At 34.5% G+C, this 17,596-nt stretch overlaps 1 protein-coding gene across 1 annotated transcript; it reads right to left on the bottom strand.

Moving 5' to 3' along the window:
• Nucleotides 1-11,889: 11,889 nt before the first annotated feature.
• On the bottom strand, nt 11,890-17,312 carry LOC127852374 (uncharacterized). Its single transcript, XM_052386332.1, has 2 exons — nt 14,842-17,312; nt 11,890-12,658 (listed from the first exon to the last, which is right to left on the bottom strand). The coding sequence occupies exons 1-2, from the start codon at nt 17,310-17,312 to the stop codon at nt 11,890-11,892; spliced, it is 3,240 nt and encodes a 1,079-aa protein (XP_052242292.1).
• Between the last annotated feature and the right edge of the window lie 284 nt (nt 17,313-17,596).

Genomic DNA, 17,596 nt, shown 5'->3' with positions numbered 1-17,596 from the left:
GCACCACTCATTTATAACTATTTTGATTCAAATCTGATGTTTCGGAATGATGTTGTTTTGCGTCTAAATACCATGTCGCAGTTAAAAGAGCAAAATCAGTTTTGTCTTCACGGAGCAATTGACCAACGAATACATCTTTCATGACCAATGAACGGCAATTTAAAGTTAGACAGGTAACATTCTCTGTAAAATTGTTAAGATTATTGAATCGTTTAGGGTATATCAAATTTGAAATATTTACACCAATGTGTCCTATATTTCTTGTGTGAAGAGTGATTCTGTTTGTCCCTGACCGAGTTCTTCTAAAGTTCCGTATACCTACACATTGTAAGCTGGCTAACACTTGTTGTTCAGGCTTAATCCATTGTCTAGGTAGTGAGCGAAAACTCATCATCTCACTTGCGGTATATGATAATCCGTCTGAGGCCAATTCGTGTTTTATGCATTTAAAAAGTATTCAACCAGTTACAACACAAATCTTTGTTAATGTTTAATTGTTTTAGACACAAATACTTTGTAAACACAATTAAAATTCCAAAGACAAAGTTGATATTCATGATGCACACATATTTAATAAATATCCACAGCAAAAATGAAGTCAGTACAATGTCTTTTTCTCACACAAACAATAATTGAGAGAGTACGATTTAGCAGCCTAACACATTCGGCACCTCATTTAACACTAGGGCTGCGTTTGTGAAACACAATGCCCCGTTCAGCGCTTTCAAGTTTCACAGCAGCTATTTTAGAGAAAACATGGCCCATAACTTAGCCAAAAATCAATGGACCAAAACAAAACTAACACTTCATATGTAAGTCGTGTAGGTAGACTCCAGTACCAAAAATCAGCTCAATATATGAAAACTTTGCGTAAACAAAATCTGAAAAAAGGTTATAATACAAATATTTCTATATCCAAGAACCATACATTAGCGAAAAAAAATGTGGGGTTCTCCCTTTTAACTTTTATGGATGTATACACGACGGTAAGTGGTGATTTATTTTAAATAACTTTTTAAAATTATTTTTCTCAAGAATTTCAACTGATGCATTTAAGTCAAATTGTTATGCTGCGAGTGACAATGTGAAATACATTGGAATTACTTTATTTAATAAGCATGACTTCTTGTTCAATAATTCAGTATCTACTGCATTCATTGTACAGGGTTATACTTCATGAAAGATTTCAGACGTATTCAAGGATATATTCTTATACCTTTAGATATTGGCAAAAACTGCACGAAAAACTGTCTTTTATGCACTTAATATTTTTGCAAATGTATTTTAATATTTTGAGAAATTTGGAAAAATAAAGTTCTTAACAGTGTGTTTACATTTTGTCAAGACCGTGTGTAAAACCCGGGAAACCCTGTTGATGCTGCACCCTGTTAAAGCGTTGGGTACACACAATTTCTAAGTCCAAGGCCCATAATTTCGCAAAAAATCAATGGACCGGAACACATTTCACACTTCATCTGTAGGTTATGTAGTCTAGGAAGACTGACATCCAAAAATCATCCCAATATATGAAAGCCTTGCGTCATTAACCTGCGGAAAACTGTTATAATGTTATTATAGTGAAAATTGATCAGTCCAAGGCCCGTAACTACCCCTAAAATTCAACAGGCCGGCACGAATGTCACTCTTCATCTGTAGGTCATCTATGAAGACTCATATACCAAAAATCAGCTCAATATCTAAAAGCCTTGTGTTAAAAAAATACGAAAATCTGTTATTATAGGGATTAACAATTCTAAGTCCAAGGCACATAACTCCGCCAAAAAATCAATGGGCAAAAAACAATTTCACACTTTATCTATAGGTCATGTTGGTAGACTCGCATACCAAAAATCAGCTAATCATCTGAAATCGTTCCGTAAAAAACATCCTGAAAACAGTCGACGGTAACTATTCAAAAAAACAAATTCCACGCTGACAAAATAAATGGTTTCAAAGTATCAAACAGTGTAAATATTATTTAGATTTGTGAAAGTATCAGTAACTAACCCGAACTAACCTGTGTCCGTGGATCTTTGCTCCGCTGGGCAGACAAGAATGCAATGGCAATGAAATAGTCACTCCATTCCAGGTATACCTCTCGCCTCCGCGAAATCTTGTCATCTCTGAAAAGGTCAAGAACACTAATTAATTCAAATGGCTGCAAGGAAATATGGCGCTTATTTGAGCTTGACAGGCAACGTTTATGTACTGTTTTTCATTTAATTCGCTATATTCCAGTTACACATAAATCATTTCGGAATGGATGACTTCCGGTTAATTGTAAACGTCGATTCTTCTGGGCAGAAACGAAAATAATCTACTTCGGTGAATGAAGTATGTATTACAAATGTTTTGAATCGGAATCTATAGTTTACCTAAATTATATCAAAATGTGTATATTCAAACGCATGTAATTTTCTTTAATCGGGTTTTCAGCTGATTTTGATGTTTAACTCCCGGGGGGTGGGGATAACTTCCTATATACGGGTAAATAGGGGTGTGCCAAAAATGTGGGGTGTGTTTTTCGACTAAAATTATAGATATGGGTATGGTTTTGAGCATCTACGTATTGATATGGGTATTGAAATCAGAAATGTACTTGGATAAAAATTCATATAGATGTGAGAGTATCAGTATCAAAATGGGAATGACAAATTTCATTCTTGTATTCAAATGGGTATCAAAGAGTAAATTTCACCCAGCTGTATCCGCAATCACTTAACCTGTAATTATACAGCTGTAACTTTGAACATTACTGTCTCTCCAGGGAGTAGAAACCAGACTGATAGAGATAATTCTTTTATTAAAATGGGTCTACTTACTCAATGGTATCGTATACAAATGGTTCTTCTTTTTCAAAAATCTTGTATCGAAATGGATCTACTGTATCAGAGTTCCGGTATAAAAATGGGTCACATTTCGGAAGTCTCAGTAGGACACTACTACCCTAAAATTTAGGAAGTTACCCCCCCCCCTCCCCCCCCCCGGGGTTTAACTAGTGCCGTAGTGGGTGGGGTAAAGTAACAACCTTGCATGCTACATTTCATTGGTATTTTATAATTTCGAGAAATTTAATTTTTTGGTACCGTCAAATTTGCCATATTGACATGGCAATGTTTTTAAGTCATCTTTAAAAACTCATTTATTAGAAAATATGTAACTTTGTATGTGAATTGTTTGGGTTTTTTTGGATTTAAGTAACAATCACGCTAAAAAATTTCGAATATTTCGTTAAATCAAGCTAACACATAAACAATCAATGTTCCTTTTAGCAAAATGCAAAATTTCAACGTTAGATGTTGTCTGGTAGAATTGATTTAACGAGATACAAAATGCTCGTTTTTATTTTTTTTGTGGCCACAAATAATTCGATTTGTATCTCCCGTGAAATATCCGAACATTTACCGGCGAACACGAGATTGGATACGGTAAGCGTCGGAAGCATGACGTAGCTCTCATGAATAATCATTCTGTGAAATCAAAATGAATTCTGGGTAACTGGAACTTAGCGAATGCGAAAATGGCTTGTATAAATTATGCAAATGAACGCAACCCAAATGAATCCGATCCTGACTCGAAAGCGAAAGTAGATTACATCGTGGAACGATATTTAGATATTTAGATGCTTAAAACTTGCCGAATGCTTGTAATATAACGTTTTTACATCAATGTTACTTGTTTTTAGGGTCTTCCTATTGTAATTAACCATCGTATGGTACTACTTGTTGTCGAATGTTTTTATATAGCATAATACAGTAGCCGTATGCATTGGTGAGCGTGATAGTGACTTTAAGGAATGATTTCTAGTCATCAATGTGTATCAACATTGATCCTATCTTCCATAAATGTTATGCATTCTCTGTTTTTATAAATGCCACTTTATGTCCTGCCACCAGCACAAAGGACCACGATGGAAATATGGGTCTACTCATTTTTGTGTAATCCTTGGTGTTGGTGTGTATGTCATGGTATATTTATCTTCATGTGTGTGATATTTTTATATTTTGTACATTTTGTAAATGCCCATGTATGCATTCCTTGCCGAAATAAATCTATCTATCTATCTATGGCAGATTAGCATGCTGATGATGGTCCTGTTCATCGAGCATTTAATTTGAACATATTATTGTAAGAATCTATAACATATACTTCAGTCTAAACTGAAAATATATCAAATTAAACAAATATGAAATGATGGAATACTGAATTTATTGTGAATTAAATTGTAAACAATTTATTTTTAACTGAACATACATTCTAAATCAAAACACTGTATAATTTTATCCAGTCAATGGTCTTTTTTAACAAACATGTTAAAATATAATATTTTCTTTCCTTTCACTTATTGTCTTTAAAAAAGTATCATACTTGATTGATATTTTTGCCTTGTCATAAAATTGGGTTCATTTTTTTAGATAAATGAATGACAGAGAAATAAAATACCTTGCTTTAACGGGACCTTTTCACGTTTGGGTAAATTTACAAAATTGAAAAAAGTTGTTTCAGATTCGCAAGTATTCGTTTAAGTTATGATATTTGTGAGGAAACAGTAATACTGAACATTTACCATGCTCTAAAATAGCCATTATATGCATCTTTTGACGATTTAAAAACCCAGAAATTATAAAGCGTTGCAACGCGAAACGAATTAATAATTTGGAGATGTCTGTTGCTGTCGTTATATTTTGTGAAACTACGAGGATTGGTTATATGAAGTATAAAATAAACCTGACATTGTATTCGGAAGGATGGCCGAGTGGTCTAAGCGGGGGACTTTTTAATCCATGACACCAGGGGTCAGTGGTTCGAGCCCTGCTGAGGGTTACTTTTTTTCTTTTTCAAATTTTATTCTTGTTTTTTTTTTACTGGAGCTTTTTATATCCAATGATAGCAGTTATCAATATAAATTATTTAATGTCAAACTTCTAAAAATGCCAAAACCTGTGAAAAGGCCCCTTTAAATGGGTTTTACCTCTGTTGTTTTTCAGACTTGACAAGGATTAGTCGATGGATTTGTAACGCGTTTAAGGTGCGAATCTGTGTACAAATTACATGAACACCATCAAACCACAGTGAAGATGTTATGCGGCAAATTAATTATCAAAACTATCACCATTTTGTGGTGTTTACGGAAAGCTTTTTCAACTCACTATGGTAACAAAGCATTTAATATTTATTTTTGCATAATCAAAGCAAAGTGTACGTATTGATATTTGTGTATATTTATGGGTTTTGTATCTATGCCATTGCTGAAATTGATTAGATGCATATGCAATCTGATTAAGTATGTTAATTAAACAGTTGTTTCATAACAAATAACAATATTAACCCAATGATGCTTGTTTGTGGTCTATTGAGTTTATTTTGTTTCCAATATCATCTTTATATGAATATCTGAAGTATATCAAAATAAACACTTCATTAATAATAACATTACTATATAGTCAGCATTCACATCTACAAGAGTAATTACGCATCAAATACATAAAGAAGTACAGCAGTATTCACAAAGTAATTTTAATCTGTCAATTAATGAATTTGCAAATCTTGCCATACAAATATATAAATGCTCCAATTAACACGTTACACATGATTATCACAAAAATGTCTTGACTGGGGGGAGGGGGTTATAATACCAACAAACATATTGAATTGTATTAAAACTTCATGAACTCAATTTCAAATGAAATCTGAATAACTGAAAATAGTTTAAGATTCTTAATGAAAATACTCATTCGACCCAGTCATGAAAGGGGGCTGCAAGATCTTGTTACAACTGCACCAAGTAATAAACATTAAATGTTGTTCAATTTATTGAATTGTCAATTATTTAATTTGTATTTAATGTCTCCTTTGATTTTGTTTCTTTCACTGAAATACTTGCACCCTCTGGTAATTAAACAAACAGTCTTTTAAAGACTGGTCAATTTTTAAGAGTTTAAAGAACATTATTCCGTGAAACTTTTGAAAATTTACTATATGACAACATTTCATTGATCAAGGTATCAGTAAGTCTCTAGAAGGTACTTCCAAAAATACTTTGATCTCCCTGAAAAGAACAAAAAACAGATGAAATCAACTGCAAAACATTAAACAATAAAACAAATAATCAGTTAATACACATTATACAACACATTTATACTGACAACCAAGCAGATCATTGCTTACATTGAGAATGAATGTATATTACAATGTATGTACAACCATAGAATTTTTTAATGGTTAATTAAGCAAAACAACCCATTTTGGACTTATATGTCTGGTTTTTATTGTTTGCTTGTTACACAGATACTTTGCATAACCATATATATTAAAATAAAATGTGTTACAAAATTCAAGATTATGATAAGCATATGTCAACAAACACAAAGAGAATGAGTAAGTACTGCAAACAAAATATGCTGAGCAGCCTCATAAATGAAGCTTTTTTAGGAACGGCACACTCTCTATTAAATCATGTTAAATTATGTCCAGAAAAGAAGTGTACTAGGCTACGCATCTCTTCGGAGTATTTGAAAATATAAATGACATGGTTATCAGACTCTTTTAGTCATTCGATGTCCTACCTTGTGATGCACAAGAGAAGGCATGTCTGATATGTTGAATCTTCTCGGATGAAAGTGTAGTTGTCACTCTAATAATTGTCCATATGGCATCAAATATCTTAAAATAGAAAATTATATTATAGAAATAAACACTTTACATTTTGCAATGAAGTCATATAACTGTAATATTTAGTATCATTATCTCACTCCATAAGTGCCCTTATGTACATGGAAATAACAAGATTAGCTTAACACTGACAATATTTACATTGTATATCCAGTAGCATTACATGACAGTGTTGTTTACCATACAATATAACCCAGCATGTAAAATGTAATAAATTTCTAAAAAAAAAACATTCAATATCTATCAATGTATCGTGTGTGTTTTTTACTACCGTTACTATAATAGTTAAAGTCTCCACACAATTCTATTTTTCAAGAAATCTACATCAATACACTTTACCCCACACACCGTAACAAGTGTTTAATGTGTATTTAAAAAAACAAACATGAAAGCCGGTTGACAACACATAAACATCAATATTAAATATATTGAAAACAAAATGCAAACACATCCAACAAATAGTTTCAATATTTTTAAACGATAATTGATAGTCTTACCTAAAACCATGCGTTTTTACGACAGTAACGGAATTACGTTGCAACCGGAAGTCATCAGTTTTCACGGCGTTCTGGTCTATTGGAAAGTCGAAAATAGCAATGGCACATGGTAACATTGGAAAGTTTGTACGAAAAGTCCTGGGAACAAATGTTGCTCAAATTTTATTTCGATATATGCAACTTCCTTGACGCGGAAGAAATATATCATTATGAAACCAAACCATTGAAAAGTGTTATGCACCTACTGTGAATACAATGAGCTTGATGACACAGACGACATTATCAAATATTAGTGATATGTCAAAATCTGAAAATAAAATATTGCCGCGATAATGATAATACGTCATACGTTCAAAAGCCTATACCCAACTGTAAGGATACACACTACCAATATTTGCAAGAATAACGGAATCCTAAAGCCATACTATTAACACTTATTACACTCGCCCAGAGATAAGCAGAAAAAAAATCAACGTAATTTATTATAATTATTATAATACTTACTTGTTAACATTGATGATGTACCGTAAAAACGGTTGTTTAATATTGTCCATGGTGGAACGGAACAGTATTATATGAACACGGTCGTAAATGGTTTCATAAAGATTTGCTGAAGGCATATCTCGAAAACTACAGGAATTTTCAAACGCTATATTTATATTAACTTTTGTATGTTTAAACATAAGTATGAAATACATGAACAAAAAAGGAATAACGGTACTCGCCTCAAAATAAAGCCAGATAGTACACCAGTGTTTATTTACTTACAAGATCGCAAAATCCTGTATACCCTTTTATCTACGAGTATTCGGTTGGGCAATGAAATATGGATATCATATCTTTCTCTTAGCAATATCAATTTTACACCTTAAGTTATGGTTAAGTTAAGGTAATAATGTTTGACCCACTTATAAATCTTCATGATAAGCATGCGTTGCGTGCAGCGTAAACTATGATATTTAATCTCGGCATATTGAAAGGAGTGCATTCCATAGTGCATATTAATCTTGTTAGTATAAAAGTATTTCCCCACGACGAAAACATTAATGTTCGCTAATATCTAAATGATTAAAATATTTCAAAGTTGAAATATCACAATTGGGAGTTTTCAAGCCTAGATATCTGTGGAAAATTTAGTCTGGGATTTTCCTTAATTGTTATTCAATCCAACAAATAATTAATGCGCAATTCCTTATTTACCAAATATTTGACCATATATATTAAGTCTTTATTAATTAACATGATCAACGTACGAAAATTACTTTAATGTGACAAAACACATCAATGTTTACATGCATGCATGGAAACCGTGTGTTTAAATTAAAATAATTTTCATATTGTACGTATGGCTGTTTACAATGTTAACTGACAATACATAACAATGTACATAAACATGATAGCCAACCTATTATATGTGCATCCCTAATAATTAATTTTAAGCCATCAATACCGACATGAACATATGTACATGCACATGTAAAACCGACAAACACACGCATCCGTGTAATATTCATGTTAAGCGACAACTGCAGTTTTTAAGATGGGTGTTCACAGTATGCCTGCATGGTGTTACCGCGGACAAAAGTAAAGTTACCACGGAGAGCCATGATGTAACTGCGGATATCGGTGATGTCACGGAGGACAGCCGTGTTGTCACCGCGGACGGCCGTTATGTCACCACGGACTTTCATGATGTCACCGCGGGCGGACTCTCGTGATGTCACCGCGGATTGTTTGTGATGTCACCGCGGACAGCCATAATATCACAGCGTCCCGAATCGGTATCTTTTTGAGCGTCGTTATAATGACCCGAGATTACATCGCGATCTTGAGGCTTTAAACCGCGTCACCGCGTGTTTGTCTGCGGATTCGACAAGGGACACATTACTACGAGCTGAACTGTAATCGCCATACAAACAAACATTTAGACGAGGCTTTATCTGGGACATTTTTTACCCTTGTCGAATACTGACTCAACGGTACTGATACGGTCATGATATCAGAAATAACGTCCACATGTGGAAGTTAATCAAACAAACTGTAGGCGTTATCATTTGAAAATATAATTAAAATGGCGGTCTTCGCGGAACATGGATTTATATGTTGCATTTTTATTTTTGTTTCATTTCAATGTGTGACAAGTAAGTTTAGTTTATTGTTTATTTGACAACGATGCTCCACATTCACATTTATATGTAAATCTTAAATTGGCGTCTTTTAAAAATATATGCTTTTAATGAATGTTCGTTCAAAGAGAACGAAAGGCATTGTATCACATTCTTTTTAAGGATACCAAAGTGTGGTAATGGCGCAACTATTTTACAAACGGTGTATAGTGTGCATTGTTCAATATGGATAATTACGATTTCAATAAATGGAAATAAAAAAGAATAACGTGAAGTTTATTCATTATTGCGAGTCGCGGTCACATTGTATCGTGGTAAATGCTAAAAAGACAATAACATGTGGCAATAGCATTGCTTTGAACACTATTAACTTGTGTTTATCTAAAATATGTGCAAGCATTTTACAATGATCAATGATTATGATGCATTTCACCATACACGTATTTAAACATCATCGTTGTTTTCTAATAGATTAACAGTGCTTAAGTTAAAGGCTGAGCACGTCTGTATTAACAAAGACACGTCAATTTTGTGTTTTAATGTAAGATGAGCATTTTTGTCATTATTTATTTGATTATCGTTTGAATCATTCCGTATATCAGATTAAACAATATTGGTGGTTGTGTCAATGTTTCGATGAAGTCTATAGCGAGTAGTATTTAAAAAAAATGTAATATTTATTAATTATACTCAAATTTTAATTAAATAATTAATACAACTGGACTATAGTGTATTTAGTTACTTTATATTTCAGATGCACAATGAAAAATGAAGAAGTTGAGGATTATACTTTATTTTTAGAATAGTATAATATTAATATAAAACTGACATAATCATGCAAAAGGCGCATGCATTTGAATTTGAACATGCGCGTGATAATCGGTGGCTGTATGATGTTGTGTTTTCGGTTAATTGAGTTACGTACCTTATTTGTAAAGAAGGCATTATTATAGATACCGTGTGTATGGCTCGTCAATGGTAACCTGGCGCTGACTTTCATGCAGGAATATATTAAAGTACCGATACGGAGGTTAAATCAATATCCATACTGGAAGCGATTTTTATTTGGTCGCGTTAGCTGCCGACTTAATTTACAGAACATGTTTTGCAAATCATTATGTGCTTAGCTACGCTAAGGACGGTAACTGCAAGTCACTTCGCTAGGAACGATTACCGCTGCCTGTTTATACTTCACTGGTACACTGCAGCAGACAGCCTATAATTATGTAAACAATAGGTTTAAGAGCTTGTGGGACATATTAGCCAGTCTAGTGTTTATAACAGCTTGTGCGACGACATTGGTAAGTTTATCATTGAAATCTGTACATATTGGCTGCTTTCAGGGAAAACGGGGCTTAATGCTGCATTAAAAGTCTGTCATGTGGGCAAATTGTTTCTCAATAATTTAAAGAAAATAGATAAAGTATTAGATACACAAATCACAACATGCACATGATTATAGGCTTGTTATTCTTTAGCAAGGCAACCAAATTTCTAAAGATGGTTGCCAGTGCAGCAACCAATTGTGAAAAAAGACATATTGTTGTTATTTTGTCTAAGTTATCTCTTTAACATAAATATGAGGATAAACAGTCACACACATCTCGACCTGTGCTTTAAGACACACTCTTTAAAATTTGAATGGGTTGTGTTCATTTCAAACTTGCGATATAAAAAACTATAAAATAAGTTTGAAAACTGATTTGCTTCTAAGATTATGCAACTTCAGTGCCTTCAGCGCTTTGATTATCAATTGAAGCGTACCTCACTAAGTACCGGTATCCTGTTATAGCCACGTGCACAACGTACTGGAACAAAACCGAATGCAAAAATAGGAAACAATTCGCGCGTAACATTTATGCTAATGGAGTTCAGGGGTACCAGGTGTGGCGAACCTTTGTATAGGTGCAACCGTTTTTTTGCACTTTAGGAATTTAATTGCCACATCGAATATTTTATTTTTAATCCAACAAAGCAAAACACTTTCTAGTTTTAATATTTACTTTATTTAGCACACTAATAGTAATCATTTCCATGTTATATAGCCTAAATACATAAATCTATTCTAACCATTCTTAAAAAACTGTCAAATCCAATCTAATCTTAAACAACATAAACTCTCGTATTTATACATCAAATACTCGAGAAAAGCATGCAAATTACATGAACATGATTCTAGGCGGGAAACAACTCCGGTAATATAACATATATATTCCGGAAACATAACCTAACCTCCGGTAAGATTATATAACAATAAAACCGGAGTAGTCTTACATAACAAACGATCACAGGACAACAACAAACTCGTGATCTTCACGACACTCCCGACTGAGAATGACACTTAATAGATATTATTAATAATCATATACAAATATAATGTGATATGAAAAAAAAAAACAATTTCACAATCAAAATTATACATGAACATACAATTTTCATCATTACAAACATAAATTCAATCTTAACTAGATATAGGTACAATGTTTACCATCAATGACATTCAAATGTTAATCAAATCCCAAGAAATAATGTATAAGTATTACTATGTGTAATTGTCCCAACATGTGTATATGACACTAGTTTTTGTTGTAAAGTTACTGCTTCATGGTGTAGTTATAAAAGTCATCTTCATATCGAGCCCAACGAAACAAAGGCTCAATTCCGCTGTAGGTGGTAAATCTTATCCCGGTCCTCGTCCAGACTTCCACTTCCGTTCTTAGCGATCGCCTTTCCACAGATAGACATTTTCCGGATTCAGTCACTACTGGAACCAGTTCATCATCACTTACATCACTAATGACGATAACATCCTCAGAATTATCACCGATGTGGGAATCGTTATCAATATCATTGACGTAATCCGACTCAGCTGGGTGTATACTGACGTCCATTTTTGAAATGACGGTATCCGGCACATTGACGTCAACATTGGCGTCATCCCCTGAAGTGTTGTCAGACGTTTGAACATTAACGTCACTATCATCTGGGTATATACTGACGTCCGGTGAACTAATGTCATCATAAGTTGAAGTCAGCATGTTGAGATTGAAATTATCGACGGTATCCGGCACATTGACGTCAACATTGGCGTCATCCCCTGAAGTGTTGTCGGACGTTTGAACATTAACGTCACTATCATCTGGGTATATACTGACGTCCGGTGAACTAATGTCATTATAAGTTGAAGTCAACATGTCGAGATTGAAATTATCGACAGCTTTCCGATGTTCCTGGAGATACTCCTCCTGTTCGGCGATCATATCGAAAATGTCATCGTCCGATGATGACAAAGGCTCGTAGTATGTGTTTAATTTGACAACATCTTCACGTTTGGCTGAAAGCGTTAACGTTCTTGCTTCAGCTCTAGGATATCCGTGTACAGAGTTCAAATGGTCTAACAGATATCCACGTCGGATAAACTTAGACGTACAGAATTCTTCGACACATTTGTAATGTTTCAAATTAGAGTGTTTTTCTTTTACATGTCTATCAAGATTCCTCTTGTGTCTGTATAATTTATCACACATTGTACATAGAAACATTGTTTAAAGAATAAACGTCCGCACTTCGCTAAATAATAACAAAACACTGAAACAGCACATCACTTAGTACGGCATTTACAGCTATATTTATACACATATAGCACGAATTTCACGTGTTTTACGCTTTAGTTGCCTACTACAAAACATTACTACGGTATATCACTTTTGCTCCGGTACATACATATGAAACACTAGATTCACGTGGTTTTCACTTTTATCATGTTTTTCACTTTTATCATGAAACATAGAAAACGCTTTAGCTTTATGCTCCGGTCTGACAATATAACGGAACTTTTGCTCCGGTAAATACATATGAAACACTAAATTCACGTGTTTTTCCCTTTTATCATCAAGCATAGCTCCGGTCTAACCGGAGTTGCATATTATATATCTGTACATAAAATCTATTTTCTGAACTAAATTATTTACACAATTCGCCTGTATGCGACCCTACCCTGAAAAAAAAAAGTTTTATGTTTTGTATTTTGTATAATTTCTTATTTACATTAACTATTCTTCACTATTTCAAGCAAGTTCCAATGGGTACAACAAGTTTAACGGTCTTTTCAGTAATTTTCCTTTGCCAGTTACAAGTTCTGCTGATCGAATTCGACCATCACGACTCACATTCAGTTTAATCAACTTCCCTATTCTCCATTGACCACGAGCAACGTCATCTATGATTAATACTATATCATTAACACTTGGATTTTCGGAACACTGTATTCTATGCGATTTATGTTTACGCTGTGTTCGTTCTCGGAGACTTAAGAGGTACTCAGATCTCCAAATCGTCCAACACATATCTAATATACGTTGACCTTTTTTCCATATTTTTAGCAATTTATCAGCACTACTTTCGAATGGTTTATATTCTGGATCATTGGTATCGTCTTCCATTTCCGGTATACCTATATGCGGATTCAAACATAAAACATGCCTTGGCGTGAGAGTAATGGATGACTTCAGATCTTCTCCAACATAAACCAATGGTCGTGAATTGACAACAGCTTCACTTTCTTTTAGTAGCGTTGTTAACTGTTGTCAGAATTTTCCGGCCTATTGATTTGCGTAGGGCACGTTTTACGATGCCCACTAACCGTTCATAAAAGCCTCCCATCCAAGGGGCTAATTCTATGATAAATGTCCATTTTATTCCTTCTCCTGAAACGTAATTTTGAACGTCATCGTGTTTCACAGTATCACTCCAAATCCGTTTAATTACGTCACTTGATAGTTTGAACTGTTGAGCGTTATCGCTAATAATTTGTACCCTTGGTAGCAATGAATCGACGCAAACACAGTAGAAATGATTGTGCTGACATGTCTGATACCAATTCGAGATGTACCGCTCTAGTTACGAGACAGGTGAATAGGCATACCCAAACCTTTTGTGTAACTGAGTCTCTGTTTTCTTTTGTATTCAGTGGTCCAAGATAATCAAGACCGATCTTTGAAAAAGGCGTAGTCCTAGACACACGTGAACTTGGTAGAGAAGCCATAGGTGGTAGTTTATACGCACCACCCTCAAACCGTCGACACACTTAACAACTTGCTAACACTTTTCAAACCACTGCTCGCCCTTGAGGTATCCAATAATGTTGTCTTATTTCACTTAACGTTTGAGATACACCACAGTGTAACAATCTTTTGTGTACTTTTTCAATTAACAAATGAGTATAACGTTCATTTTTTTGTAACAATATTGGAAACCGTGCAGCTTCACTTAACTCTGCATGTTCTAACCTTCCACCACATCTTATTATACCACATATATCAATTTTAAGATCTAACTGTAAAGCAATACTTGTCTGTTTCTTAGTATCCATAGACTCGAACACACTGGAATAATGTTTCATTTGTACATGTTTCAGCCATAACATCACAGCTGCTTGCAATTCCTCGCTCGTTAAACACTTTGAACTGGTCTTTTCACCTTTTAACCTGAGTAAAAAACGTCTACACCAAGCCGTTATTTGTATGAGTTTTGTAGAGGAAGAGTACTTGTGTACTTCAATACCAAATGGGGGTTCACTAATTCCTGTTTGCGAGATCATAATGCTCTCGTTTGGAGACTCAACTGATTCCTTTTCTGGTTTCATTTTTGAACACATTTCCTCTGCGCTTTCACAGTTTGGCCATTGCTCTTGAGGATGAGTTAGCCATTCTGGTCCATACCACCACATGTCGTATTCTTGTAAAGTTTCGAGAGGACACCCACGACTGGCAATATCTGCTGGATTTTGTTTCGTGTTAACATAACGAAATTCTATCTTGTCATGACTTCTTATTTCTTTAATTCTGTTTTCAATAAACACGGGAAGGACTTTCTTGGAAGATATCCAATGTAACACACACTGGGAATCACTCATCACAATCACATCCTTTATTGGTAAATTTAACTCCTTTTCCACGAATGAAATACATCTAACCCCTATCAACACAGCTAATAGTTCTAGTCTCGGAATGGTCATTCCTTTTATTGGAGATAGACGACTTTTTGAGAACACAATATCAGATTTAGATACACCATCAAACTCTTGCACAAGGTATATTGAAGTAGCATATGCTTTGATCGAGGCATCACAGAAACACACTAGAGTGAAATTAATTTTGTTTTTATCTCCTGATAGAGAAATACACCGTTTCAGTTTAACCTCACATATTATCGCCAAATCACTCTTAATAGCAACCCATTCAGCTTTATCTTCTGGATCCAGTAAATCATCCCATTCTAGTTTTTTACTCCAAAGCTTTTGAAGTAAAGTCTTTCCTTGAATTGTTACTGGAACAAAGAACCCTAACGGATCATACACTGACGCAATCTGCTTTAATACATTTCTTTTTGAAGCTGGTAATTCACTGTTGATCACTTTTGAGGTTTGAACTGAAAACGTATCACACTTTGTGTCCCATGTGTGACCTAGAACTTTTACCTTTTCAGATTGTGTTTTGTCAATATCGGGTATCAAACTATTCACTATTTCACTGTTGGTTATCCATTCCCTCAAATTCATTTTTGCTTCACAAAACATTGATTTTCCCGCATTGTACAAGGTCATTGCTTCCTCAACAGTATCTGCTCCTGTGATTATATTATCTACATAAATGTTGTCTTTCATCTGAGTAGCCAATTTCGTATCGTATGAATCTAAGTGTGTTTCCACTGTAGCAGCTAATAGAAAGGGACTAGAAACCACACCGAAAGGAACACGACAAAATCTATATTCCTGGATGTGATCTTCATCAATAATTGGTTCAGTGAAATCCTTAAACCACAGAAACCGTGTAACATCCCGTTCGGTTTGTTGTAACTCCACTTGCAAGAAAGCTTTCTCTATATCGGAGACAATTCCTATTTCAGGTAATCTGAATCTCATAAATATTCCACAAAGATCTCGTAGCAACACAGGTCCACGATATAAACATTCATTTAGACTTTTACTTTGTTTTCTGGCTTTTGCAGAAGCATCATATACTATTCTCAATTTTGTCGTGTTCTTATCTGGTGTAATCACTACATGGTGAGGAATATAATGCTTTGATCCACTGTAGGAATTACGTTCAACCTTTTCGATAATACCCTTTTCAACTTGGTCCTTTATCACTGTATAATATCTTTCCATTAAATCAGTTTCTTTCTGAATTCTCTTTACAAGTGACCTAAGTCGATCACAAGCTAACCCGCGATTTTCTGGGAGTTCCTCGCTGTTACCTTTCCAAGGCCATGTTACGCTATATCTACCATTTTCTCGATTCAATGTCTCTTTAAAGTTCAACATGGCTTTTTCGTCATCACTACTTTCCGGTGGATCCACAATCCCGATGGTTTCGATACTCCAGAACTCTTCAAGGTTTGTCTTAACAGACATCACACTATCAAATTCAGAATTATTCACATCGGCGTCATTGTCTTTATGAGACAGAATTAACATACTCATATCATCAGCAATTGTATCACTTACAAATCCTGCTCTCCCGGACAGAATCCAACCTAACTTTGATGAAAGTAAGTATAATCCAGAACACACTTGAATTTTTTCGGAATTAACTATATCTAGGTAAAAATCATTACCTACCAGTAGATCCAATGAATGCACTTCCTTTTCTGTAGGAATAGTATCAGCTAAGTGTAGATTTCTAGTCATCTGAGACAGCTTTTCTAACTGAATTTTATTCACAGCACTACGATGTAACATCCCACTGATCTTTGGTACTATATTGGCTGTCATGGTTATATAACTGCCATCTTTAAGCATAACCTTTAATGTGGTTGATTTTGTTTTAATGGTTTTAGACCCTTCGCTTCCAAACGTCACAACATTTATTTCCTGTTCGCTTTCTTCTTTCAAACCTAAACGGTCAGTAAGTTCCTTTGAAATATACGTCCTGTGTGAACCGGAGTCAAGTAGCAAACGCACACGCTCACTTTTATCACCATATTTTCCAGTTACTTTAACTGTTGCAGTTTGCATGAATACAGTCTCATCACAAGACAGAAGACCACTTTCATCACGTGTAACATCTGTTTCCTCAACTTCTTGTGATATATGTGCACTTTCCTTTATGTATGAAATCGCCGCTCTAAACTAAGGAAACAACTCAACTTTGAGTCAGAATATTAGCCTTAAGTATCTCTCTGATACTAGGCCCATATCCTAGGTGTGTGCAAATTACAATAAAACATACTAGGTAAAGGTTACCCAAATAAATCAAATAGTTATAAACAAATATCACTGCGCCAACTCCATTAAAATAT

Source organism: Dreissena polymorpha, chromosome 12, assembly GCF_020536995.1.
Source record: "Dreissena polymorpha isolate Duluth1 chromosome 12, UMN_Dpol_1.0, whole genome shotgun sequence".
Lineage (NCBI taxonomy): Eukaryota > Metazoa > Mollusca > Bivalvia > Myida > Dreissenidae > Dreissena > Dreissena polymorpha.
This window is presented reverse-complemented; position numbering and strand designations above follow the sequence as displayed.

What these genes read in the sequence shown, in the direction of transcription:
- LOC127852374 (XM_052386332.1), bottom strand. Translation starts at nt 17,312, where the DNA reads ATGCAAACTGCAACAGTTAAAGTAACTGGAAAATATGGTGATAAAAGT. An exon ending in TTTGGTATTGAAGTACACAA is followed by an intron (nt 12,659 to 14,841) that starts GTACTCTTCCTC and finishes CGGATATCCTAG; the next exon opens with AGCTGAAGCAAGAACGTTAA.